This window comes from Lissotriton vulgaris, unplaced genomic scaffold (genome assembly GCF_964263255.1).
Source record: "Lissotriton vulgaris unplaced genomic scaffold, aLisVul1.2 SCAFFOLD_468, whole genome shotgun sequence".
Lineage (NCBI taxonomy): Eukaryota > Metazoa > Chordata > Amphibia > Caudata > Salamandridae > Lissotriton > Lissotriton vulgaris.
In genome coordinates this window covers 898,740-924,644 of record NW_028241185.1, presented here as the reverse complement: position 1 = coordinate 924,644, position 25,905 = coordinate 898,740, and the positions used below count along the sequence as shown (strand labels likewise).

General features: G+C 44.3%; 1 protein-coding gene across 1 annotated transcript in view; it reads left to right on the top strand.

Moving 5' to 3' along the window:
* SSH1 (slingshot protein phosphatase 1) overlaps positions 1-25,905 on the top strand; it is a 320,878-nt gene that overhangs the window by 75,202 nt on the left and 219,771 nt on the right. The window contains exon 2 of the mRNA XM_086948044.1: positions 10,382-10,419. Coding sequence (XP_086804170.1) covers positions 10,382-10,419 — 38 coding nt within the window. The remainder of the gene's footprint in view (positions 1-10,381; positions 10,420-25,905) is intronic.

Genomic DNA, 25,905 nt, shown 5'->3' with positions numbered 1-25,905 from the left:
CACTGAAACTGGTCAAACGACTACTCCTGAATGAACGTTCAAACCATCATCCTGTGTTCATGCTCTTGTTTTTATTAATACCCCAATTCTTGTTGTACTACACTGATGCGTTTTACTGTATGCTTTTACGTTATTTTTATCTAGTCCTCTATGGTTCCTTAATTGCATTAATTGGTGATCTTGCTCTTGTTTTTGTTGAAATTCTCTGATTTGTATTGCACTTCTCTGGTGCGTATTATTTTATGATTTTTTGCTCTTCGTGTCGTAGGGTTGATACCCCTAACTCTTAACCTGAACAATTTCCACTATGTTGTAACTTCACCTACTCTGATACCCCTATGGGTCTTGTTCTCGATTTATAAAACTATTCAAATAAATAAAATAAAAATACCAAAAGCAAGCACTGGCAAAGCCAATAGGCCTGACATTGAAAACAAGTCATTTGACTTTCAGTGCTTGTTTTCTTTTGTCATGGTTTTATGGTTTTTGCAAAACTATATTTGGGAAATCTGTCTGGCCTGTGGCAACACCAAAAAAAACATTGGCTAAAAGAAAAAATATTCTTTTGGTCTCATAAAGCACACAGTACGGTGTGTAGTCCCTAGCACTGAAAGAGGTGGTTCTCTTGGAAGGGAAGAATGCCATCACTTACAGTGAATTTACCCAACTGATGAAGTGGGCTGACCCATTGCCACATGCTATATTCTGTAGTGGGCACAAGAAAATTGCGAATTATGGAACATCAGATTAAAGGATGAGGATGGCTAGCTGAAAGCCCCTATTAGTTAGTATGTTATACATATAATTTTAGTAAAATGCAAAGGTCTTGGCTAACGCTAGACCTAACAATGGCGGGTTTCCTACACAATATGATGGTAGTTTTCTGGGATTCACACTAAGAGAACTGCAATTGTTGTTGTCCCCACTCACTCTGCAAAATTTATAAAGCAGAACTTCTTATAAAGTACTTCTAACTACCCAACTGTGGCCTCCGAACTCTTACCTAGAGCGTGCATATGACGCTTAGCAAATTGCAGGATAGTGCTTAGTACAGTCTGGTGATAGTGGACCATAACCCATCTGCTCATGATCGGACATGTCAAGAGCACCTAATTCAATGGGGACACAGGATTAGAAAATGTGGTGAAAAAGTAGTCCGTATTTTTGTATTGAGCGTTTTTGCACACTGATTGCTTTGCACCCCCATCTTTATTTTGGGCTTCACTGGATGTATTAATCAGTTGCACATAATCTAAGGCCTCATTAATAATTATGAGACCGGCTTTCTTTTGTGACTCCATCTGAATTAACATTTTGTGATACCGTTTATTAGCAAATCAGATAGAGACTTGGGAAGGATAGCAGGCCTGCATTCACATTCCCTGAATTCCCACATTGTTTTAAAAAGCAACTCTGGTATGTAAAAGCCACAGAGACTGTTTTAAACAAGCATTTTCAATGCAATGGTTTGGCTTTTGAAAAGTTTGAGCTATTGGCATTGTTAATGACAAATGTTTTATTTATGTGTTGGTTTAGAAAACAGATAAATAAATGGCATTGTCACTTACATTGTTATTAGCTTAATCTCTGCAGTCTCTAGAACTCCATAGCACTCCCTAGTTACTCTACACTCCCTAGCACTGTGCACTTCCTAGCACTCCCTAGCTACCCTACGGACGAGCTCAGCAGACAGAAATTACTACCACCCACACACACACCCAAAGCCACACACACACACACCCAGAGCCAGCCACACACACCCAGAGCCAGCCACGCACACCCAGAGCCAGCCACACCCAGAGCCACACACACCCAGAGCCACACACACACACACACACACACCCAGAGCCTCCCCCACACACACAACCAGAGCAGTCACATACACACACCCACTGGAGCAGTCACACATACACACACACTGGAGCAGTCACATACACACACTGGAGCAGTCACACACTGGAGCAGTCACATACACACACACACACACACACTCTGGAGCAGTCACATACACACACACCCTGGAGCAGTCACACACACACACACACACCCAGGAGCAGTCACACACACACTCTGGAGCAGTCACATGCACGCACACACTGGAGCTGTCACACACTCGGGATCAGTCACATACACACACATACCATTTACTAGCCAGCATAAACCTTAGAATTGTAATGATAATGGAGTACCAGCAACGCCTGCAACCTAGGATGCCACTAGAGCAGCGCTAGGGTTGGAGGTGGAGCGGACTTTCCACCTTTAATATGCTTTGAAAGCTTACACAATTGAACATAATGACAAATGAGTTGAATGCAACATTTTCTCCCAAATCGTCTTGGGCGGAGAATCCCTAAATGCCCCCCTTTGTAGTAGGGTGGCTTACTGGGAGCTGGTTTGAAAATTTGCCAAGGGTGCTTTGGGTTCCCAGTTCGGCCCCGAGGCTGGGAGAGGTACAGGGGAGGTGATTAACTCAAAGGCTTATCATTCGCTCCGTTGACAGGTCACGAGTGCTTGGCCTCGCCTAAAACACTGCAGGATTGAACCACACTACAAGCGTTCCAAATCCCAGCAATAGACCGAGAACACAATATTCCAACACTGCACAGGTGTGCATAGCCAGCAATAGTCTACTTACCACTCTATACCAAAACACATTTTAAACACCGAGCAGCATCATGCCCTCACCAATGTAACAAAACAGAATGGGCAAACAGCTGTCACAGCACATTTACGCCGTCCGCCACCGTAACACAAATACAACGACTGACAACCCCATCATCCAACAAGACACCATAACCATACAGTTGGTTAAGTGTTAACTAAATAGAATGAACTGCATCCTCTCATGAATCTACAAAATAAGCCTTTAAAACAAAGTCATACCACACCCAGAAGAGCACAGCACCACAAGGCCCAAAGTGAACAGCAACCATAAAAATCTGTGCACTCCAGCATATAAGGAAAATCTGTGCACTCCAGCGTAAGAAAAAGGACAAGTTCTTGAGTAAAAACTTAATACCACAAGCATAACACTAAAGTTGTGAGACCATTGTACTCGTCTATTGCGTTCAAATTTTACATTATCGCAGACTAAATTGAACATAAAATCGTCAGCTGCACTTTTCACACGGACAGCGGGAGGGGGACGGGAACGGGGACACGAACAGCGTGGGGGGGCAGGAACGGGAAGACGGACAGCGGGAGGGGGGTGCGGGAAAATCTGTGCACTCCAGCGTAAGAAAAAGGACAAGTTCTTGAGTAAAAACTTAATACCACAAGCATAACACTAAAGTTGTGAGACCATTGTACTCATCTATTGCGTTCAAATATTACATTATCGCAGACTAAATTGAACATAAAATCGTCAGCTGCACTTTTCACACGGACAGCCGGAGGGGCGCGGGCAGGCACACTGACAGCGGGAGGGGGGCGGGAACGGGGACACGAACAGCGTGGGGGGGGGCAGGAACGGGAAAGGAGGGGTGTGCGGGAAAATCTGTGCACTCCAGCGTAAGAAAAAGGACAAGTTCTTGAGTAAAAACTTAATACCACAAGCATAACACTAAAGTTGTGAGACCATTGTACTCGTCTATTGCGTTCAAATATGACATTATCGCAGACTAAATTGAACATAAAATCGTCAGCTGCACTTTTCACACGGACAGCGGGAGGGGGGCGGGCAGGCACACGGACAGCAGGAGGGGGGCGGGAACGGGGACACGAACAGCGGGGGGGTCAGGAACGGGAAGACATACAGCGGGAGGGGGGTGCGGGAACACACGGAAAGCACTCGCCTGGACCTGGACTTCCTCCGGCGGCGGACTGCAAAGAAAGGAACAAAAGGCAGGCCAGGTGCGAAATCTATATCATGTAGCAGCGCGTGCAGGTGGTGACAGGATATCGAAGGGTGAAGTGGGGAGATGAGGAAACAGCAAAGAAAGACCAAGGGGCAGCATGACCATGAGTCATTAACCCGAACGGTCTGCAGCATCATTCCACATAATACTGGCCCGGGCAATTCCCCATAGGATTACATTCCCTATGACAATGCCACGGTGTGGGGATAGATTGTGCTGTTTGTTTCTGAACTGAATACTGCTTGCGTCCCGATGGGATGACAGCAACTGCTGGGTATCGTAATTCTTTTGTTAACTCAATATAACCCGTTTTCGGCCAATATCTTTATTCAGTCTCGTTTACAAATAACAGTTCGTTAGACCAATAATACATCACAACAGCAATACTCAAACTCTTAATGTATTTTTTTTTAAGTGCGCTGTGGTCATGAGTGATCATGCAGATGTAGGGGTTTTAAGATTTCTGCTTGTACAGCCGGAGAGCAAAGAATGCAGATAACATGATTAAGACTAGGGTCCATTAATCTAGACAGCTTCAACTAGTACCACTCATTTAGTACAACGCACTTGGTCCAAGTGCTGAAAGGTAAATTTAAAGGCCCTCAGTATCCCAGATAACTGCACAAAGGCGATACTATGGGGGTATAACAGAAGATTCATTGGGACACAGCTTGCGAACAGTTACTGCCCTACGGCTGTGTACAACTGCCTCACCTACAGAGACCTCTCTTCCTTAAACCCTCTGCTAGTTCTGCGCATTAGTCCACTGGCATACTGTTGCCCTACCAATGTCCCACCAATTGTGGTAAAATTCGGGCTCTAGTCCAAGAGTAGATGATTGTATGCACCTGTTGGAAATAGGCCTTCAATTACCCACTGCAACATAAGAAATAAGTAGGGCCACTACATCAAGCATTCTTTACTGTATATGCCCGATGCATAAGTGTCAATAGGCGCAAACCAGTTTCATAACCACGCTACAACATGCAACTAGATGTAAACGTAAAAGGCCGATAAAGAACTGCTCGTTACTCCGAGGTACAAGTGGACAATACAACACTGATGTCACAAGCAGGCAGCCCAATTATCTTGAGCCACAAAATGTATACTGACCCCTTAATTCGGATCACGTTTATTTTAGTTTTAAGTCACCATACCTAGAAAAGATATTATGTAAATACAGAGATGCTCAATCGATATGAAATTTTACGCTCTGCATCTGAGCCCAAGTACCCACCCAGTGACACCCGTCCATTTCCACACGAGAAATCCACGTAAAGTAGACGCGAATATTAAGAACCAACCCGGAAGTAGAGTTGCTTTGGTGCCGTTTGCAAAACAAATAAATACTAGTGGTTCGCCATTCGTATAAAATATACGTGTAATCACCCTGGTATGAAACGTGATCCAGTTTCCACTTCGCACCGGTGTGATGCGGAAGTTATGGATCTGCGTTTATTAGGAAGCGTCCTGCCTTACTTTCCGACGAATATAAAGATCTAGAAAGTATTGAGTAACCAATGAGGACTTAGTAAATACGCAAGCAGAAAAGGTAAGTTTTTTTTTTTTTTTTTACAGACTGCTCGCGGTTTACCAAGGTACTTGAGGACAGACTCCAAATCCCATGATGCCCACAGTCGGTTTCCATGCAGGAACCCTCACCATTCCTTACCCGCGTTTCAAACAAAACTAGCCCAATTTAACTACAAACCGCCCACCAGATCATGCCCTCACCGTATCCCACTCAACCAGTACGTGACCATACAAATAACTATATCCATTTGCGAGAGCGGAAGCGCGGGATTACGCAGAAGGTACTAGCCTCTAACCCCGGAGCCAACAGTCTAATCGTGCTTAGGACCCGAAACTCGCGTCTGCTTGGAAAACAAAAGATCGGGCGGCAAGGTAATATGTCCCTAGCATACTCGGGAAGTCGAGCGGCTTAAAGAGCCAGCATATTCAATAGATGGAGGACAGCGGGAGGGGGGGGGCGGGGTAACGGGCTCACGGACAGCGGGAGGGGGCGGGGGGGCTCACGGACAGCGGGAGGGGGGCGGGCGGGCTCACGGACAGCGGGAGGGGGCGGGCGGGCACACGGACAGCAGGAGGTGGGAGGGAAGGGCAAGAGGCACTCACCTGGACTTCCTCCGGCGGCGGTCGGCCGCGGAATGGGCAAAACAAACCTAGACGCCCAAAAAAACTAAACCCCGCCCACAGCCGCGATGACAATGCGAAAAGGGTTCAGAGGGAAAAAATTGCAGGAACGCCCACGAATCTGGTCCGGCCATGACGGACAGATCTCTGTTCCAATGGCTAGCCTCCATTTATGGAGCTAGCCAATGGAAGCAGAGGCGGGACTAAGCCCCACACTGTAGGGACATAAGATTTCTCCTGGGCGGAGCTAGGAGCTTCGGCCCCAGGCGAAACCTAAAAAATATATATTTTAAAGGGCATTCACTGAATGAGTTTGGTAAAACATGCAATGGTTCCATTGACCCCTGTTCTCTGTCCCCTAATGCCAAATCCACACATTTACAAAGTGAAAGCTGGTCCAGGCAGACACTATCCAGTTTCCAAATGGGAGACCATCGCCTTTAGTGAGTCAGTTTCAGGACAATTATTTGTTTGTGATCACAATGTAGGTTGTAACTCATTGGTACATTCAATTAAAATTCATTTGGAGGAATGGGACACACTTTCGCTCTCCATCCTCCTATTGAATTAAAATCCGTTGAAAAATGCATTTAATGGGTTAGAGAATCAATTCCATTGTTCAGTATGTAATGATGCATTGCATTGTGTCCATTTTCCTTCTCCAAGCCTGTGCTTTTGTGCATTGAATTTTTTGCATTCACAAAACGGCCTTGCACAATGGTGTTATAGAATGTGAGCCTTAGGATGGAGAAGGCATTTGTTCTTAGACATTGGACAAACAAGCTGAAGAGAAATGTATTGAAAAACATTTGGATTATCTGAGCTGTAAAGGTCCATCTTTGTTGCAATGTGAGATTTTAGGTTTAGTGTAATGTGGTCATGACATATTAAAGCGATCAGTAGGTTGGCTGCCTAGTTTTGGACTGCGTGGAGCCTACATTTAAGCTATTTCAATAATCCAGATGAGACATGACCATGATGAGGATTAGGATGTTGTTCTGAGAACAGTGGACCATTGGCTGAACCCCTTTCGGTAAACATTGATGACGGTAAGCAGTTTTGGAGACCACATTTAATTGAGAGGTAAATGATATATCCATTTAAAACATAAATCCAAACCATCCATGAGGATTGGAGGAGACCCCCCATTTTTTCAGGCCTAGGAACACAAGTTCTATTGGTTAACCATTAAGACACAGACAATTGTCCTACATTCAGGTATGAATTTGTGAGAGACAAAGGGACAAATTATGTAGATTGACAAATGTATTATCTAGCTGATGGTGAAAATGTCTATTGTCTGCAGTAAAGGTGATAACTGGTATTACAGGAATCTAAGATGTCAGGAAGTGGGGCTATGTAAATGTTAAAAAGGGAAGGTGACAAGACAGAGCTCTGCGGACCAGCATTGATAAAGATGGCTGTTCTTGGGATTAATAGGTCCAGTTTGACTTGACAAGAGCGTTTTTGTAAATTTACTGAAATCATGGCCGTGTGTGTCCTCTGATGTGAGCCTATGTGAACAATCATTCAGATAGCATCTGACCATCGATGGTGCTGATGGCAGCTGAAAGGTGCAGAGAATCAATGCACTGGGGCAGACCTGGCCTGAGTATAGTGGTTCTTCCCCGATGTTGAGGAGAGTGTTGCTAATGACAGTGGACATCTTATGAAATTGCTTGTTTTTAAATTGTAGGGGTGGTTGGAAAATCCGGTTTTTACAAACATTTGATTTGTAATAGTGAGCAAAACCTTAGAGGATGTATAGGTCACTTTATAAACTGATAACTTTTTATATATTGGAGAGTGAGCGCTGAAAGTTCTCCCTCACAGACTTTTTGAATCATCTATGCCATCGCATATCAACGCACATTGAACTAATACTAATGGCCCTAATGACTAGCACGTGATGGAACATAAAACAAAAACATGACCATGGTGAAAGTTCTCCCAAAGTCATTGGCATTCCTAGTGCCCACATTCCCATTAAGAGGGATTCAGAGTGTTCAGGTGCCTTGTAAACGATAGTGGCAGTTTTCATAAGTCCTGTAATGGGATGTATGCCACAAATTCGACCAGTTTTCTTGTGACCTACCATTACTTCCCTCACTACTTTGAGTCAAATTAATCAGAAACAATCTAACTGCTTCTCCAACAATAAAAAGCACCATTAAAATAAGCTGCATGAGGATCAGGAATGTTTGATGCAAGGGCTATGCAAATAAACATTTAATTATGTCCTGCTTTCTTTAAATATATTGGTATTACATATTAGAAAATGATCTATACATAAGAACAAAAAAGAGTGCAAAAAGACCCAGATATAATCGATCCAACACTGTGACAGAGCTTACTCCTGAGGAGACACAGTGCCTCAGATGCCAAGAAGCAAATGCAAAGATCAATCAAACTAAAAAAAAATAACAAATCAAATTAGAAATAGCTTCACAGCACATAATACAAAAGCCTACTGCCCTCGTCATTACTTACCATAACAATCAGATCAGATGTGTGGCAACAGAAATAGCATTTCCCAGTGCACCAATCAGGTCTACAGCTTGTCACTATATCCAACGCACGAGTAGTACATTTAAGATGAAGGGTTTCCACAAAGTGACCATAAGGCCCAGTAATAAAATTAGAAAGATGTACAAAATTACACTTGACCAAGCAAAACACTGTCTCTCCTAAAATGGCCAAGCCAGTTTTCTCAGAAAGCTAATCTTCTATATCTACGGTTTGTCACAGAGAGTAACCAACACCAAAACCCTTGCCTACCATTGTAATCTGTGAGATTCCTAGTAAAAAATGACCTGGCTGTAGGCTTTAATATAGAGTAATTACAATTCGCCCTTAAAGGCCTTCTGACTTTAACATACGCTTTTCACAACAAATGTGTCACACCTACTACCTTTATTGCAACATTTGATAATAAACAGATCAGTCCTTTATCCATGATTATTGGCTGGCCACCATAACCAAGCTTTGCCACAAGCCAATAATTGCAATACAAGTACTCTTTTTATTGGAAGTGCACAAATTTGGCCCAATCACAAATGACGAACCAACATGTGGGTGGAACCTTAGCCCCGCCCTCAGTAGTACTGTGAAAGGTCTCTTTTGCACATCACATGAGGGCGTTTGACAGCTGTGCTGTCAAGCCAAACCTAAACATGGACATAAATTAGTGTAGCCCTTGGCATCCCATACTGCTCTCAAACACACACCTGCACTTTGAAGGCCAAAGTTAATGATGGAAACGAAAGAGCAAGAGTAGAGTGCTGGGACTGGAAAACAGCAATACATTCCTCATGAATGCCCTCCTTCCATGTGTGGTGTTGCCACCAAAAGTCAAACAGAGCAAAATATCTACTTATCTATGATATTTTAACAGCATTGCAGTGACATGTGTGCCCTTGAGTGGTCAAGCTTTATACTTTGTGCATATTAGTGAGATTTATCTAGGCAGCCATACTGCTGCAGGCTCAGGTAGCTACACAAACAAAATAAGCCCAGCTGATTGGAGGTGAAGCGCACAACTTCTGCCCATGTACTCCTGTACACCAACATGTGTGCGCAACCTCTCTGTAATATTCTTGAAAACTCATTTTTAGTTTGATCACATAAGGTTTAATAACAGCTGCACAATCAAGCTAGGCCGACAATGAATGACAAGTCACATATCTAACCTGCGGAATAATATTGCCATATATATATGAATTTTGATATCCTACCAACGTATAAGCCACAAATACAGTTGTTCATACATAAAGAAGATAGCCTGGTTGTAGCAGAAGGAGAACATATACCAGTAAAGAAAATGCAAAGAAAATTAATACAAGGAGGAAAATATGCAATTTATAGTTATACAAAACATATTGTGCAAAAAGTCTGGACTCACTTTTAACATGCGCAGACTAGACTTTAAAAGAAAGCAGGGGACATGCAATGTGGATCCGTAGACCACTCACATCCAGCATCTGGACAGAATGCAGAACAATGTCATACATTCACCCCAGTACAGATATCTGGGCCTAAATCCATCGTTTTTTCCCTCACCGTGCCATTCCAGTTTGGTCAAACTGGGGTGGTGTGATGAGCAAAAGAATGATGGATTTAACCCAGATCCTTGTGACTGAGAGTGAATGTTTGCATTGTCCAGCAATCCGTCCATCAATTGTTTCTTTTGCATATGACTCTGAATTGGGGCCTGTGTATTCAAGCCACAAAACCAATATTAAATCTCTGTACCCTCCTTCCACGGTCAAAAAACCGAGCAAAAGAGCAGGCACCTGTACCTACAGAAGATTTCTAGATGTTTTAAATTGCCATTTTCACATTTTGAAATAATTTTCTTTTTTTTTTCTCAGGAGGTTGGAAGTGATGAAGAGCGTAGGTCAAACCTAAGGTAAATTAATCTTTATTTCTAAACAAATAACTACAGCTGTCAAATGTTTTGACCACAAAAGTTTTTATTGTGCATTTTAACTGACGTTCTGGTTATATAAAAGTGACTGCTTGTTAGTAGTAGTAACATATTTTTTCTGCCAGGATGTTACCAGTGTAACTTTGGTGCACTTCAACAGGAGACAAAGTATAAGCAAGCCATAAGCTTTGGTAAAGATCAAGGTTTTCAGAAGCTTGCGGAACGACCCATGATCAAAATGTGGCCCACAAGGTTTCTGTGGGCTTGTTCCAGTGGTGGGTGTCAATCCTTGATGGACAGCGGGCATGACCGGTGGATTGTAGCAGTCTTATTAGGCTAAAAAGCAAATATGAGATGCATAGCTTGGGTGATAACGTCGTCAAGTGTTCCTACGATAAACTTAGATTTGTGAAAGGCAAAGAAGCCTAAACATGTAAGACCAGGTGGAGTGAGGTCTTGGCGTGATCGACAGTCAAGAAAGGCAGTTGTAATATGTTGTTCTAGCTGAAGTTTGTTAACGTGTCCTTTAGCTATTCTGGGGGCGTAGGTAATCTAGTCTTGCCTCTGGACTGTTCAGATGATGAGGGAAAATGTTGGTGGGAAAGGACATTTTTAATGGTTTGATTTTACAAATCTACTACACTTGGCTTTAGTGATCAGTAAAAGATTGGCACCTTCATCTCAGACAGTTGCACCCATTAAGTGAGACGAATGTGAGACGAATATGATACTCAGACCCCTGAACATTATAATCATAAATGTTAATGGTCTGATAAACTATGTTAAACGAAAGACCCTGCTAACCTGCCTAACCTGTAAACAAATGGACATCGCCCTCTTACACCTTCTGAGGTCTGAGACTGAATATCTCAAGAGGGATTGGCTTAGGGGGGTTCTTTTTAGCTGCTGGCACCCCTAGCTGAAGTACACCACTAGTACCTCTCAGGCCAGTTCAAAGAGATGTGGGATTACAATCTTAGTGAAAACAGCCCTCCTGTGTATTATAATGCAGTCCTGGATGAGGGAAGAGGCTTATTTGCTAAGCTGAGGCTGGGCACCAGAGTGATCAGAGTGGGCTGGATCTTAGCCATGAATGTGAACATAACTACTTTCCTCCTCTAACTCAAAAGCGCATAGTTGAGCTGGATTCCACACATTATCCTTCGGAAACTGAAATCTGGCCCTGGACGGAGTTATGGAACGGCCAGGACTGTTTGATATAGCCAATAACATTGAAGAGAGGTCTATGACTCGTTTACGCGTGAGGCGTGAATGCTGATTGGCTAACCCTTGGTTTGATTTCTAAAGGAGATGGTGCTTACACGAGCAAACGGAGATTGTTCCTAGAGGAAATAGCTTGTAAGCTGGTTTCCATAGAAACGGAGATCTTCGTTTTTATCGAGTCGAAGGAAAGATCGGTGAGGGAGAATATTTTGTGTAGAAAGAGGTGATTTATTGAGAGAATATTTTAAAAATAAAAGGGAATTACAGAAAAAGGATTAGTGTGACAGGAGTTTAATAAATGGAGTCATCAAATGGAGAACAAGAGAAAATTATTAGGGAAATAATTAGTAAGGAAATAAAAGAGTCTATTCAGGAGTCAGTGAAACGGGTGTTAGGAAAAAGAAGGAATATTTATTTATTTTATTTTTATTTTTATTTCTTATATCGCGCTGGACTCAATCCCATGAGGGTATCTCCGCGCTTTGCCGGCCAAAGAGTTGCTGTAATCTTTTACGGTGCATTAGGGGGACTGAAATGCTTCCTGGAAGAGGAGTGTCTTCAGGGCCTTTCTGAAGGATAGATGGTTGGTGTTCATCCTCATTTCCATAGGAAGTTTGTTCCAAAGAGCAGGACCAACTGATGAAAATGCGGAAGAAGAGTATTTTTCAATTTCTGAGGAAGAAAATGAAAGAGGTCCAGGAGGGAAATGTTTGGCAAAAAAGAAACATTTAGAGGAGAAAAAGAATTTTAGTGGAGTCCAAAGCGGCTAAAGAAAGAAGGGTATCCTGAGCTACAAAGGAGAGCCAGTCACTCACTGGAAGGAGAGGTGTGCATCGGGAGATGCACAGAGTGATGAGGAGTTGGATGAATATATTTTAAACTTAAAATATAAAGATGATCTAGATGAATAAAAAGAGGGAAATGCGAAGGAGAAGATAAAGGATACTGTGGTTGATCCATATGGTAAGCTGATGTTTAATCCTAAAGATATCAGACACCCAAGGGGGAAGGATTGGTGGCCCCTTGAACATGTGGCAGATTATATTAAAGCAAGATTGCGGAAACCACTAGAAATAGAGGAGAAAAATATTATGAGAGCGGAGTGTTCAAGACCAAATATTGAGGATAAGATCAAAATGACTCCAAATACTGATCCTGATTTGATTACTTATCTTTTTAAGATGGGGAAAGACCCAAGAAAGGGTTTGGACCGCTCTTTGAAACAATGTGAAGATAAAGTTCTTGATATTTTAGGTCCATTGGCAAATATTTTTGATGCAGTAGAAGAGGCCTATTTGAAAGATAATGATCTGGATCTTTCATTACTGAGAGGCTCGTGCCAGAGGACTATATGCTTTTTAAGAAATGCGAATGCTGGCATCATTTCTGAAAGGAGAAAGACAATCCGTATGAGGATAAATCCACGATTAGGTAATCTGGCATATAGGGAATCCAGTGAGGAGGCCAAAGGTCTTCTTTTTGGAGATGGAATGGTTAAATCTTTATCGAAGTTTGTGGATACTTTCACAAGTTGATATAGGGCGCAATTTAATATGTGTAGAGTCTTCAGTGACAACAATAGTTTTTATGGACGGCCGGTAGAAGGGGCCCATCTGCCGGCCGTGGAAATAACAGAGCCCATTACCAAAACCAAGGAGGAAGTTATGGTAGAGGACAATGTAATAACAACTTCTTTCCGCAAAGAGGAAGAGGCAGGTCACGTGGAAGTAGAGAAAGAGGACAAGGACAGTCACAAACTTTTAACCAGGGTGAGTATGAGGACTGGTATTATTTCTATCCCGAAAGAAGTAGGAGGAAAATTAAAGTATTTCAAAGAGAAATGGAAAGAGGTGACAAAGGATGCTTGGGTCCTAGACACAGTAGAAGGTTTTCGAGTAGAGTTTGTTTCAGTTCCAGTTCTGGAAAAAGAACCTATGGAGCTGAGGTTTCAGGAGGAGATAATGTTGATAGTAGAGAACGAGGTTTGTTTGATGTTAGAGAAAAATGTGATTGAAAAAGTAGGAGAGGAAGAAAAAGAGTTTGTAAGTACTCTTTCTAGTAGAGAAAAAAGGAAAGGGTTGGAGGCCTGTGATAAATTTAAGAAGTCTAAACCAATATGTGATGTACAGACATTTCAAAATGGAGGGAATCAGTTGTTGAGAGATGTTCTACAGGAAGGAGATTGGTTGGTGAAGTTAGATCTGAAGGATGCTTGCTTCACAATTCCCATTGCAGAGGAGAGTCAGAAATTTCTTCAATTCAGATGGAAGGGTCCGTTATATCAATTCAAGAGTCTTCCTTTTGGTCTTTCATCTGCGCCTTAGTGTTTTACCAAGTTGATGAGGACTGTAGTGGGTTTTTTGAGAGAGAGAGGAATAAGAATGATTGTTTATTTAGACAATATTGTGTTAATGAATCAAGATTTTCTGATCTTGAAAGAACATTTGAGTTTTGTAATGAGTTTCCTACAAGATTTGGGTTTTTTAATAAATTTGGAGAAATCAGTTTTAGAACCTGTGAACAATGTGGAATTTTTGGGTTTCATGGTAGACACCGTTTTATGTCAGTTATGTCTTCCAGAGAAGAAGGGAAAGAAGATAAAATTGGAATTGCAGAAAGTGTTGATCAAAGAAAGGGTGTCTTTGAGGAATCTGGCAAGGATAATTGGTTTGTTGAGCTCATCGATTCAGGCAATTTTTCCTGGTCCGCTCCTTTATAGAGCTTTGCAGAGATTAAAGACAAAAGGATTGTCAAGAGGTTTGTGGTACAGAGACATGGTGGATGTTTCTATGGAAGCAAGAAAGGAATCGATTTGGTGGAAGGAAAACATGGTGGCATGGAATGGAAGGGCGATTTTTGGTGTTTGCCCAGATTTTGTTTTGGAGACGGATGCGAGCAACTTTGGTTGGGGCGCTTTTGGTCTTGGGAAAGAGACTTGTGGAGTTTGATCTCTTTCAGAGAAGGAAGGTCATATCAACACTTTGGAAATGAAGGCAGGGTTATTTGCTCTGAAGAGCTTCAAAGACAGTTTGGTAGGAAGATCAGTTCTCGTAAGGATGGGCAATGTATCTGCTGTTTCTTACATAAACAGTTTGGGTGGTACCCGGTCGAGAGATCTGGCAGCATTAGCAAATGAAATTTGGGAGTTATGTTTAGAATACAAGATTGGATTGAAAGCAGAATATTTACCAGGTGTCTGGAATGTGATGGCAGATTGAAATTCAAGGAATATGGTGGATTACAGCGAGTGGAAGCTGAGAGAGGAAATTCTTGTTCTGTTGATGAGGAGGATGGGTCCTTTGGAAGTGGATCTATTTGCATCGAGATTGACCAATCAGCTAGAGAAGTATGTGAGATGGAGACGGGATCCAGGTGTAATAGCAGTGGATGCGTTTCAACAAGATTGGACAAGGTGGAAATGTTATGCATTTCCCCTGTTTTCAATGATTCAGAGAGTTTTAGTGCAGGTAAGGAGACAGAAATGTCAACCAGTGTCAGTAACTCCTTTTTGGAAGAGTCAGGCTTGGTTTCCATTGGTGATGGAACTGGCAGTGTCGGAACCTTTTTTTTTTTTAAACTTTATTTTCAAGTTTTCATGTTAATTTCACAACAAATCATATAGAACAATGTTACAGTGATACAGCACCCAGCCCCCATAAATTCTCCTCCAACACTTAACCATGCTAAGCCCGTCAGCCAGATGCCACACAATGGAAATTTACAATCATATTGCCACAGCTCTTCCACCCAGGACTGCAGTACCAAGCTCACAACAACATGTGGTTCATACCGGCTCACAATCCAGAGCTAACATCCACCTCAGTCCTGGACGTAAAGTTCACATATCATCACAATTCTAATTATCAGTTTCTGCAGCATCCTGCAACCGATGATATTTCTGCAGAGGCCCCCATATATCCTTGGGCCTAGAAGCCAATTGCAACAGTTCAGCATATGTAGTATTTTGTTCCTGACAATAGACTAAGCCCGCTATCCACTCCATAAATTTCAGGGCGCGCCCCCTGCCCCACCTGCATGCCACCCTCCGTTTGGCTAGTAACAGTTAGATAGCAACAAACTTTCTATACAATGTAGGTATTTGTCCAGTATAACCCAGCAGTGTTATCAGCGGATCTCGCTCCAAGACTTGGTCAGTCATAGTGCCCAATGCTGCCAGCACCTGCTCCCAGTATTCCTGTATGGTCGGGCACTCCCATGCTAAATGGAGAAATCCTGCTCCAGGCAGCTTACATCGTAGACACCTATCTGTATTCGCTATTTTTAGCCGCAGTTTTTTCGCAGGCGTATAATATAATCTATGCAAATACTTATAATGAATAACTCCTAACCTACAGCTAACCGATATTTGCGACGTTTGCATACAACAGTAGCGCCATTGCTCGTCAGAAATCTCCCGCCCTAGGTCTTCACCCCAATGTGTCCGGGACTGACTTACTATTCCTGCCCTATGTGTACGGATGCTGTTCTATAACCCTGACACAAGGTATTTCCCATCTGGGGAGCCCAACATGTGGTGTAAGGGGAGAAGGCATGCCGGTTCTTGGGGAAAATCAGGCAGAATAGACCGCATTTCCTGTCTAAGCCGAATATATAAGAATGTGTCCAAGGGCGTGGGTTGCACTCCCGACAAAAGATGGTCCAAGGAGCGGAACACCCGGCCAGGAAGACCTGGAGAGCAAAACTGGGGCATACTACATAGTGCGTCAGTGCTGCAAGACAGGCCTAGCAGTGGGTGACGGACTCCCGCCCGGGAGTGGTAAAGATAGGTCCGCAGGACTCTGGATACGGGAAACTAGCCGCATTGCCCGCTTCTGAGGGCCTGGCGTGACCAGCAGCAAGAGACACCACTGTGTGTGCATAAAGGAAAGGCTGCCCTCCAGCAATACTGGGTGCCTGGAACACCAGCGACACGCAAGATTTCAGTGGAAGTGACGTGAGGGACTACAGAAGCCAATCCTTCCATAATGAGTGGCAAAGGCTCCCGCATGACCCAACAAGGCAAACTTGCATACACTAAGGACTTTCCCCCATTGCCGGATCGAAAAGGGGCTGGCAATAAAGGTGCAGAGGAGGAAGGAGGCTCCAAAGTAATACTGGAAGATGGAATGGCGGCCCTCCACCAGGTACAGACCACAGTGGGTATGATTTCAACGGACGTCACGTTCCTGCGAACGGATCTACAAAAAAATGGCGGCAAGAGTAACTGAAGTAGAACAAGTGACGTCAACTCTCACTAAGGACACTTCACTCCTGGTTAAGAAAGGGACACAACTAGAGGAGGACAACAGACGTATGACGGCTAAGCTGGACGAACAGGAAGGGCGCTCCCGCCGGAATAACGTTCGAATAACTGGGCTTCCGGAATCAGAGGGGGGACCTGCCATGGACCTCTACGATGAAGATCTCATAAAGAATAAGCTGCAACCTAAGGGCCTTTCAACCTTTTTTTCTGTGGAGCGGGCTCACAGGGTACCAGGTGGGCGACCAGACGCTCCCCCACGGCCAGTGCTGGCACGCATTTTTAATTTTTGGGACAGACACGCTATTCTCCAGACGGCGCGAGTGGCCCCATCGATACGGATACAAAACTCAGAGATCTTTTTCTTCTTGGATTACTCGGTGGCGGTCGCGGCGCGCCGCAGGAGCTTTTTTGAGGTAAAAAAAACACTGAGATCCCGCAAACTGCCGTGTTCTATGCTCTTCCCAGCAAGACTCAGAGTGGTGGCAGATAAGAAAACTTGGTTCTTCGATACGCCTGAAGAAGCGCATGACTGGCTTGAAGGGTGGCGTCCGGTGGAGAGGTAAGGACGACCGGGAAGGAGGCGACAACAACTGGGCAGGGATGGCGGCTCGGAGGAAACCTAACAGGAAGAGGGTGAAGATGCGCATATGCATACGGACTCCGGGGACTGAATTCCTCAAGTACAAGGGAAGTATCTCCCTTTCCTTTTTACTGTATAAGAGAAATATACCTGGCTGCCTGTTAGGATTCACCTCCTTTTTAACGACAAGGGATTGAATGATGGCTTTGGACTCAGGGACTAGGGGGAGATGATTGATCTTCCTTGGACTTTCCCACCCCTGTACATACATGCAAACGAAGTTCCAGGGTGGGGATGTTAAGCACTCTGCTGAGTTGGGGTGGCGGGCAGTTTTAAGTCCGCAAGGCAGGTAGGGGGGATGGAGGGGGGGACATTTTCACATGCTTGTTGTTTGTTGATTATGTGAAGCAAAGATGTGGATATTGTTGCACGGTGTCATTACTCGCAGAAACTTACATTAGCCTTACCATAGGACAAGTCACTTGTGGTTCCTTTCAGTACGACAATGGGGGATGGGCGACAAAATCAAACGGGGCCTGGTTTTGCAGTGCATAAAAAGGGGAGGGGCAGCAGTGGTGCTACTACAGGAGACACACCTCATGAGCACGACTACTAAGGCCATGGATAGATGGGGTTATAAAATGGCAGTCCACTCAGAGTTTACTTCAGGCTCTAGAGGGGTTGGTATATTGATAAAGAAGCAGTTCCCTTTAATCATTAAGGACATTAAATCCGATGGGGCAGGTAGGTTTGCCGCTATACATGCGCAGTGGGAAGGGAGGACTATAGATATTGTTTCTGCTTACATGCCTCCAGCACTGCAGGCGATGGCCCTCTCGGATCTTAGTATATTCGTACTGGGGCTGCCGGAGGGTGAGCTAATAGTTGGAGGAGACTTTAACTTGGTGGTTGATGACTCAATGGATAGATTCCCTCTACGAGCAGCTACATCAGGGACTTCACGCTTGGGGAGCTTCATGGCAGCTATAGGACTGGTGGACCTTTGGAGGAAATATCACCCTTTTGACCGACAGTTTACCTATCACTCCAGTGTCCATAACAGTCTCTCCAGAATTGATTATATCCTGGGGTCGGTGGGTGGCCTTTGCAATGCCAGCAGTGTAGAAATCAAGCCTCGGGGCATCTCTGATCACTCTCCAATGACATCACCAGCAGACAAGGCGTCAGACTTATCCCATACGCCCTGGCTATCTACGTAATCCCAAGATTAGGAGGGAATTGCGTAAGGTGACAAAACACTATTTTAAAGATAACGTCGGCTCAGTAGCCTCTTCTGCCACCTTATGGGAGGCATATAAGTCAGTTCTCAAGGGACAGGCAATAGCCTCCATTGTAATCTGTAAATGAGAAGGACAGTCGGAACTACAGGCTTTAGAATCTGAAGTGATTAATGCGGAGGTACAACACACAAATGACCCGACCCCCGAGGCGGCCCTCAGCTTGCAGATTGCACAGCGACGACATAAGACATACCTGACGGAAGTGACCAGACAGCAACTCGCAAACACACGACAGAAAATTTATGACGTTGGTGACAAGGCAGGTAAACTACTGGCAGGGCTGGACAAACGGCAGAAGAGGGACAGATGGATAGCACAGCTTGCAGTAGAGGTAGGGCAACCCACTGCAGACCCAAACACAATAGTAAATATGCTGGCACAGCTCTTCATGAAAATATACTCTTCAGATTCTACAATCTTGGAAGAGGAAGCATTAACATATATAAAAGACCTTAAAATGCCCCAACTAACCCCAGAAGAAGCACATCTATTAGAAGGTGACCTCACGACAGATGAGGTGACACTAGCTATTAAAGCATTGCAATCGGGCAAAGCGGTGAAGCCCAACGGCATACCGATCGAATTGTATAAAAGAATTACGGACTCACTTGCACCACACCTGTTAAATATGTTTAATGAAAGCCTTGAGACCGGAGAGCTCCCCCCGGTACAACGCAGGGCCACCATAGTAGCCATTTTGAAACCTGGGAAGCCGGCGGATCAGTGCACATCATATCGGCCTATTTCACTCATGAATGCCGAGGCCAAAATACTCGCCAAATTGCTAGCGCGACGACTCACACCACACTTGTCCAAGCTCGTACACAGAGATCAATCTGGCTTTATGCCTAGCAGGAACACAGCACTTAACTTAAGAAGACTGCATGGGGTGATGGCACGTGCGGACTCTTTGCAGGAACCGGCGGTGATACTTTCACTAGACGCACAAATGGCATTTGACATGGTTCACTGGCCGTTCCTCTTTGCGGTGCTGCGCCACTTGGGATTTGGACCGACGTTTTGCGCCTGGATCCGACTACTGTACACGAAACCCATGGCACATGTCACAGCTAATGGCCATATGTCGGCAGATTTCCCCCTGGCCAGGGGCACACGTCAGGGATGCCCGCTATCGCCACTATTGTTTGCCCTGGTTCTGGAGCTTCTGGCAGAGTGGATAAGATGGGAACCAACTATTAGGGGCCTCAAATGGGCAGATGACTGGGAGTATAGAATCTCCCTATACGCAGATTACATCCTGTTATATTTCTCTTCCCCTAGGCGTTCTATTATCACCGTTTTGGAAGTCTGCACTGCCTATGGGCGGGCATATGGTTATTCTATTAATTGGTCTAAATCCACCATGTACGTTCTCCATGGTCCACCACTGCGCCTGCCAGACGGCTGTCCGTTCAAGACGGCAGAAAACACGTTTAAATATTTAGGGGTTTACATCACAGAAAATTCTGCAGAATTCTATAAACTAAATCTGCAGCCGCCACTCGACTGTCTCAAGTGAGACATTTGACACTGGGAATCGTTACCGCTGACAGTCCTGGGCAAGGCAGCACTTTTCAAGATGATGGTTCTGCCACGGTTTTTATACATTTTGGAAAATACGCCCTATCTAGTGCAACCCGCCTATTTTAAAACAATTGCGGTGCAGGTCTCTGTTCTGTTATGGGGACATAAGCCCGCGCGTATAGCACAGGCCAAGATGGTAAGAAGCTGGTACGATGGTGGAATAGCACTCCCAAATATATGTCTTTATTATTGGGCTGCCCAATTAAAAGTAATTAATCAATGGTTGCATCTTCCACAGTTGGAGCCGGCACTAAAGGCAGACAGAGAACAGTTGGGACTGTCTGGTATATTGGCTCCCCTCTATGATAAAAAATTAGCTCTGACAAAGTTTGGGCCACTGCGACACACACACTTACGCTATGGCATGCAGCGCAGGCAAAGCTGGGGTGGCAAGGGGTCTCAACATAGCTTACTCCACTGTGGGACACAAAGCGGCTAGGGAAACTTAGACGCACCAAGGGTTTTGACCATTGGGATGATATAAGCATATCAACGATTGGGGATATGTGGCAGAAAGCAGAAGTACTCTTGTTTGCTACCCTACGACAGCAATATGACTGGGAGGACAGGTTATTAACTGACTACATGCCAAAGAAAGCGACTTCCCTATTTTACCGTAAGTTAGTGAACAATTTAACCTGATCCAACGGGAACGCTACGGGAGAAATGGTCTCATGACTGTGGGGAGATAGATGACTCAGAGTGGCAGGAGGCACTGGCGTCCCGAAAGAAGTGGGCATTCTCTCACGTCTCCGGTTGGTACAAATGCGTATATTACACCGCTCTTACTACACTAGAGGCACCTTACACAAGATAGGGAGGATAGATCATCCCTACTGCCTGAGGAGATGTGGTGAGGAAGGGACTTTCTATCGCACCTTATGGGACTGCCCCAGAATATCTGAATACTGGACCCAGGTATTAAGAACTGTTAGACCTGTCTGGCCTTGTGCGTAGCCCCACCTATTAATTATTTATTTTGTCCCCTTTTTGCCCCTCATACCTTTTTTTAATCTTTTTGTGTTCACTAGATTTTTATGGTGTCGACCTGGGGGGATAGATGCTCTTTTGCCCTCATAGTTTTTCACCTCAGGCCTAGGCGCCTTTTCTGACTAGAATTCACTCAGAGCTACAAAATGGTGGTTTTTAACTGTCACAACTGTCACACCTGAGATCTGACCCATAGGATAGAATAGGGCATTCCAGAACCTTCTGGCCCCTTCTGGACCTTTGAGGGTCAGCCTATATAAGGCGGAATGCTGGGCAGCCATTTTAGTTGGTTGGTGTTTGGTGGTAAAGGATCCCTGAGGTCTGGTTGGAGCATAGACTACTGTGAATAGGGGAAGGGAGATCCTGTCAGGGTTGATAGCCCTTATTGGTCTGCTGCCCGAGCTGAGAATCTGCCTCCCTTCCAGTCGATCTGGCCCAGCTGAGGGAATTGTCCCTGTGGTAAAATTGCCAGTTCAGAGCATCTGGGAAAACAACAGCAGTAAGCGCCTTCTTCGGACTTGACCTGGTGGTGCAGGAGGAGGAAAGGAGGCTGAAGTGTTCCCCTACCTTGCTCACCCACGTCGTCCGTTCTGCCCAGTGAACTCACCCCGTTGCTGTGCGCAGAAGCGGTTGCCTTGCTGAAGGAATTGTGGCCCCAGCCGATTCGGAGAGTCCGGATAATCCCTTGCGTCCTACTGGTGAGGAGAGGGGGTCTGAGAAGCATCTCGCCGTGTGCGCAGGCCAGGAAGCTAGTGTGGAGTTCCTTCCTGACTGTGGGCGGTGCCGTGCTGAAGCGGACCAACTTCCGCACATGCCCCGGGGAGCGAGGCCAGAAGGTAGCGTCTCCTCAGCGGCGCGTCTGCAGTGAGTGTGGTGTCGGACGGCACCCTGCGCGCTCCACGCTGAGGTCAAGTCTCTCCGCCACGCGGGGAGAGGCCCGATTTCACCCCCTGACCGAGCGGAGCAAGAGCTGCGGCAGAGGGCGGATAAACGTCCTGCCGGTTCCCTAATCCCTGGAAGGCTGTAAGTGAACAGAGGCCCCGGCGGCAGGAGGAGGGTGTTTACACTCGCGCTCCGTACAAGTAAGCTGGGAAACAGGGGGGTCTGGAGAGAAGTCCATCAGGGTGTCCTCTGAGGCCTTCCTACTGTTAAATCTGAGGGAAGAAGTGAGGGGGGGGGGGGTCGGGGAAATTCACCGGAACCCCACCCAGCAACAGGGGACAGGCCATGAAAGAGCAACCCGGGTTATCAGAGGTCTGAGGACTGGATAAACCCTGCCTAAAAGACTTTGCCCTATCCAGTTTCTCCGTGAGTCCCTTTAGGAGTACTTGGAGCCCACACTGACTAGATCCCCTCTTGTAATCAAGATACAGATTTGGGCCTGTGCGGGGACTGACCCAACCAGTCAAGGCAATAACCCTGGTTTATAGTGGCACGGTAAAGAAGGATTGAGAGTTTTGGAAGCTAGTACTTGGAGAGAGATCCTCTTATATAACCCATGAAACAGTGAAGTATTGAAACCTTGTTGAATGTATGTAATACAGAACAGTGGAAAGTGCTTGTTAATTACAGAAACTCGAGCTAACTTATGTGTGCGAAGAAAATCTATCAGAACCGTAGAAGCTCAACCCAAAGTGATTGTTAATGGTTTGACTAATGAAAGTAAAGTAGTAATGACATGTGAAAATTCTGTGATGCATTGAAGTCTTATAAAAAGTCATCAAATCCACAAAGTATTATTTTTATAAAACAATTCGTATTTTTCCAAACATTGGTGTAGTGTCATTTTTGAGTGGAATTGCATGGAGTTACTGCTGGGTGGTGTGCAACCTTTACACATGTGCCTCTATTTAGTGACTGTCTTACCCTAGGCCAGGCTACCCTAGGTGGCTTAGTAACTCTAGGTCCAACAAGAACTATATCGCAATCAGAGGGAGTCTCAATGCTGCCGGAGCCCAGACGTTGTCTTTTAAATATATTGGAACCCAATGATCTCACACGGTCGGGACAAAGCTGGGCGACACTAGGTATGATGATTGCTAAGAGAAATATAGCGCAAAAATGGGGTGCAGCAGAGAAGCCTACCCTAGCTGCATGGAGGGGTGATATGGATGAGGCCATGATAACGGAGAGGGCAGTGTTTAGTATACCAGTTCCTGGGCGCACTGGCATACTTTAAATACCTTTATCTGGCCCCTCACTAGGAGCTGGGAGGATTCGAGAAGCTGCTATTGGGGCCACCACTCACCCAGTGCTGTGGCACTCGCTGATCAGGGAGCTTCTGCTATTGCTGTACTTCTCAAACCTAATTTGAGTTAGCTCATCTTTTATTTGATGTGTTTTGCCACACTGTCGCTAGTTGTCTTGCTTTATGTTGCATATCCTTGAAAAATATTTTGTACCAAATACTTGATTTTATATCATAGCTTACTTTCCTATTTTGAGGATGAATTCATCCATGCATGATTTCAGTATATTATTATAAAATGTTGTCATTCATTCAAGGGATTCATCTTGGAGCAAGGTTCAGGGTTTTTAAGCAGTAGTTGGAAATATTACTTCAGATTCTTAATCTTCTGGTGCTCTATATTTGATCATTAAAAGTGTCTAGATCTTACTTTCCTTGGGTATTTTGCAATCCGCTAGTTTGTTGATAACACTTACACTATTTAGATATGGTGGATCAGGATCCGATCCAACCTAATGCACTCCCTTTATTTTCTATGAGAGGGCATGCAAATTAGAAGTCTAGTTCACTCAGGGCTTACCATAATTGTTCTACAACGAACTAAGATCAGAACACCCTTGTGGCCCTTATGTAGGTCCCTAACGCTCACCCCCCCCCCCCCCCCCCCCCCTTTGAGCTTGTTTCAGCAGTTTAGCCCATGCCTGTAGAATCCTTAATATTACACAATACAGCAGTATATGAGGTTTTCCCTCAGGTATGCCTTTGACCTTTTGAGAATCCATACCTCTGTCATCATATGAGTTCAGTATTCCCATGAGTATTAAAGCAGCCTGTATATATATATATATATATATATATATATATATATATATATATACGAAAAGAAATAAATGAATCGATGCAATTGGGTTGTGGTTCTAAAAAAGCACTGGTTTATACAGCTCTCCAAACGTTGTGATGCTCGTTGGGCATTCAAAATTTCTGCGGGTGCCGAGAGGTCTCACAATTGTATTGAGAAAATGTAGATAATTGGGTATAAATGCCTTGATTTAAAGTAGTTTCTGGTCCACTGTGATTAAAACATGTTTAACCATATTGAAGCACACTACAACCTCTAATATGATAGTCCATATGTGCCTTCAAACTGAGAATAGTTAAAGTGAGCACTGAGACTACTATTTTCACAGGATGCAAACAAAATCAGAAGTGGGAAGCTCTTTAACTAGAAATGATATTTCCACAGTTTCTCCATTGATGTAGCTCAATTCCTTTACTACTTCACCCCCACTTCTGGCGATGAAGTATGTGATAGTTAAATGAGTTCTAGCTTTTGGATTGAAGAATTTACCCCATATTAAATGTATAATTTCGGATCATTCACACCAAAGGTGACTATATTTTGGTAGGCGATAAGATGATTCTTATTTCCTACATATTGCTACTGGAAAAAGAAAATGTTATCTTGACTGTAGTTTCCCCTTAAAGTTGCACTTTCGTTGCTTGAAGTTTTTTAATGGTCTTATGGGTTCAACTTTTCTTAAACTTCCATTCGTTAATTCAGATTTCGTTTTTATGTTCTCTTCCAAGTTTCTTTTCCACGTAATCCGTGAAACAGCCAATTTATCATCAACAGATTTCAAATACATACCTTTCCTTCATACCCGCTCTGTGTTTCTGTCAGTCGGGTGCTAATGGAGACCTCCTGAGGTCTGCGTAGACTGCACCTTCTCTGCTTCAGCTGCTAATGAGGAGAATGTGAAGTCTACGCATCCAATTCCACCGTCCCCGCAAGCTCAGCTGCACACGGTGTCTCCATCCATCAGCTGCAAACGCCCATAGCCCGGGCAGTGTGCTATGTAATGACTTGGAGGCTGAACAGGTTCAAGGAAGGTTTGGCAAAAGTTTCGAAGAGATCAATGTTAATTATTCAGTCTCTATTTAAACATGGCAAACGCTGTATATGCGCCATATGATGGATCTTTGAATCGATATATTACTACTCTTCAGCTGTGTGGTCTGTCATTGTGTCTGTAATAATGGATTTAGTCTAGTTAATTAAAAGTTTTTATTATATTCTTTTCAGACTACTGCGTGTATGGCGGCTCTGAAACTGCCGTCCCCGCCCCCAAATTATATTTATTAAATAGTGAAGTACTAAACTACGACACAGAAAATTGAATAAAACTTAAGTTTTGGAAAGGGATATGACAAGAATTGCTGAGTAATAGTATCCATGAAAGACAAATCTGCAATCTTAAATTACTTTGCTAGAGATAAAAAAGAAATTTGTTTTGACTGGGCAAGTGTGTGTGCCCACTTGGGTAGGGACACCTGGTCC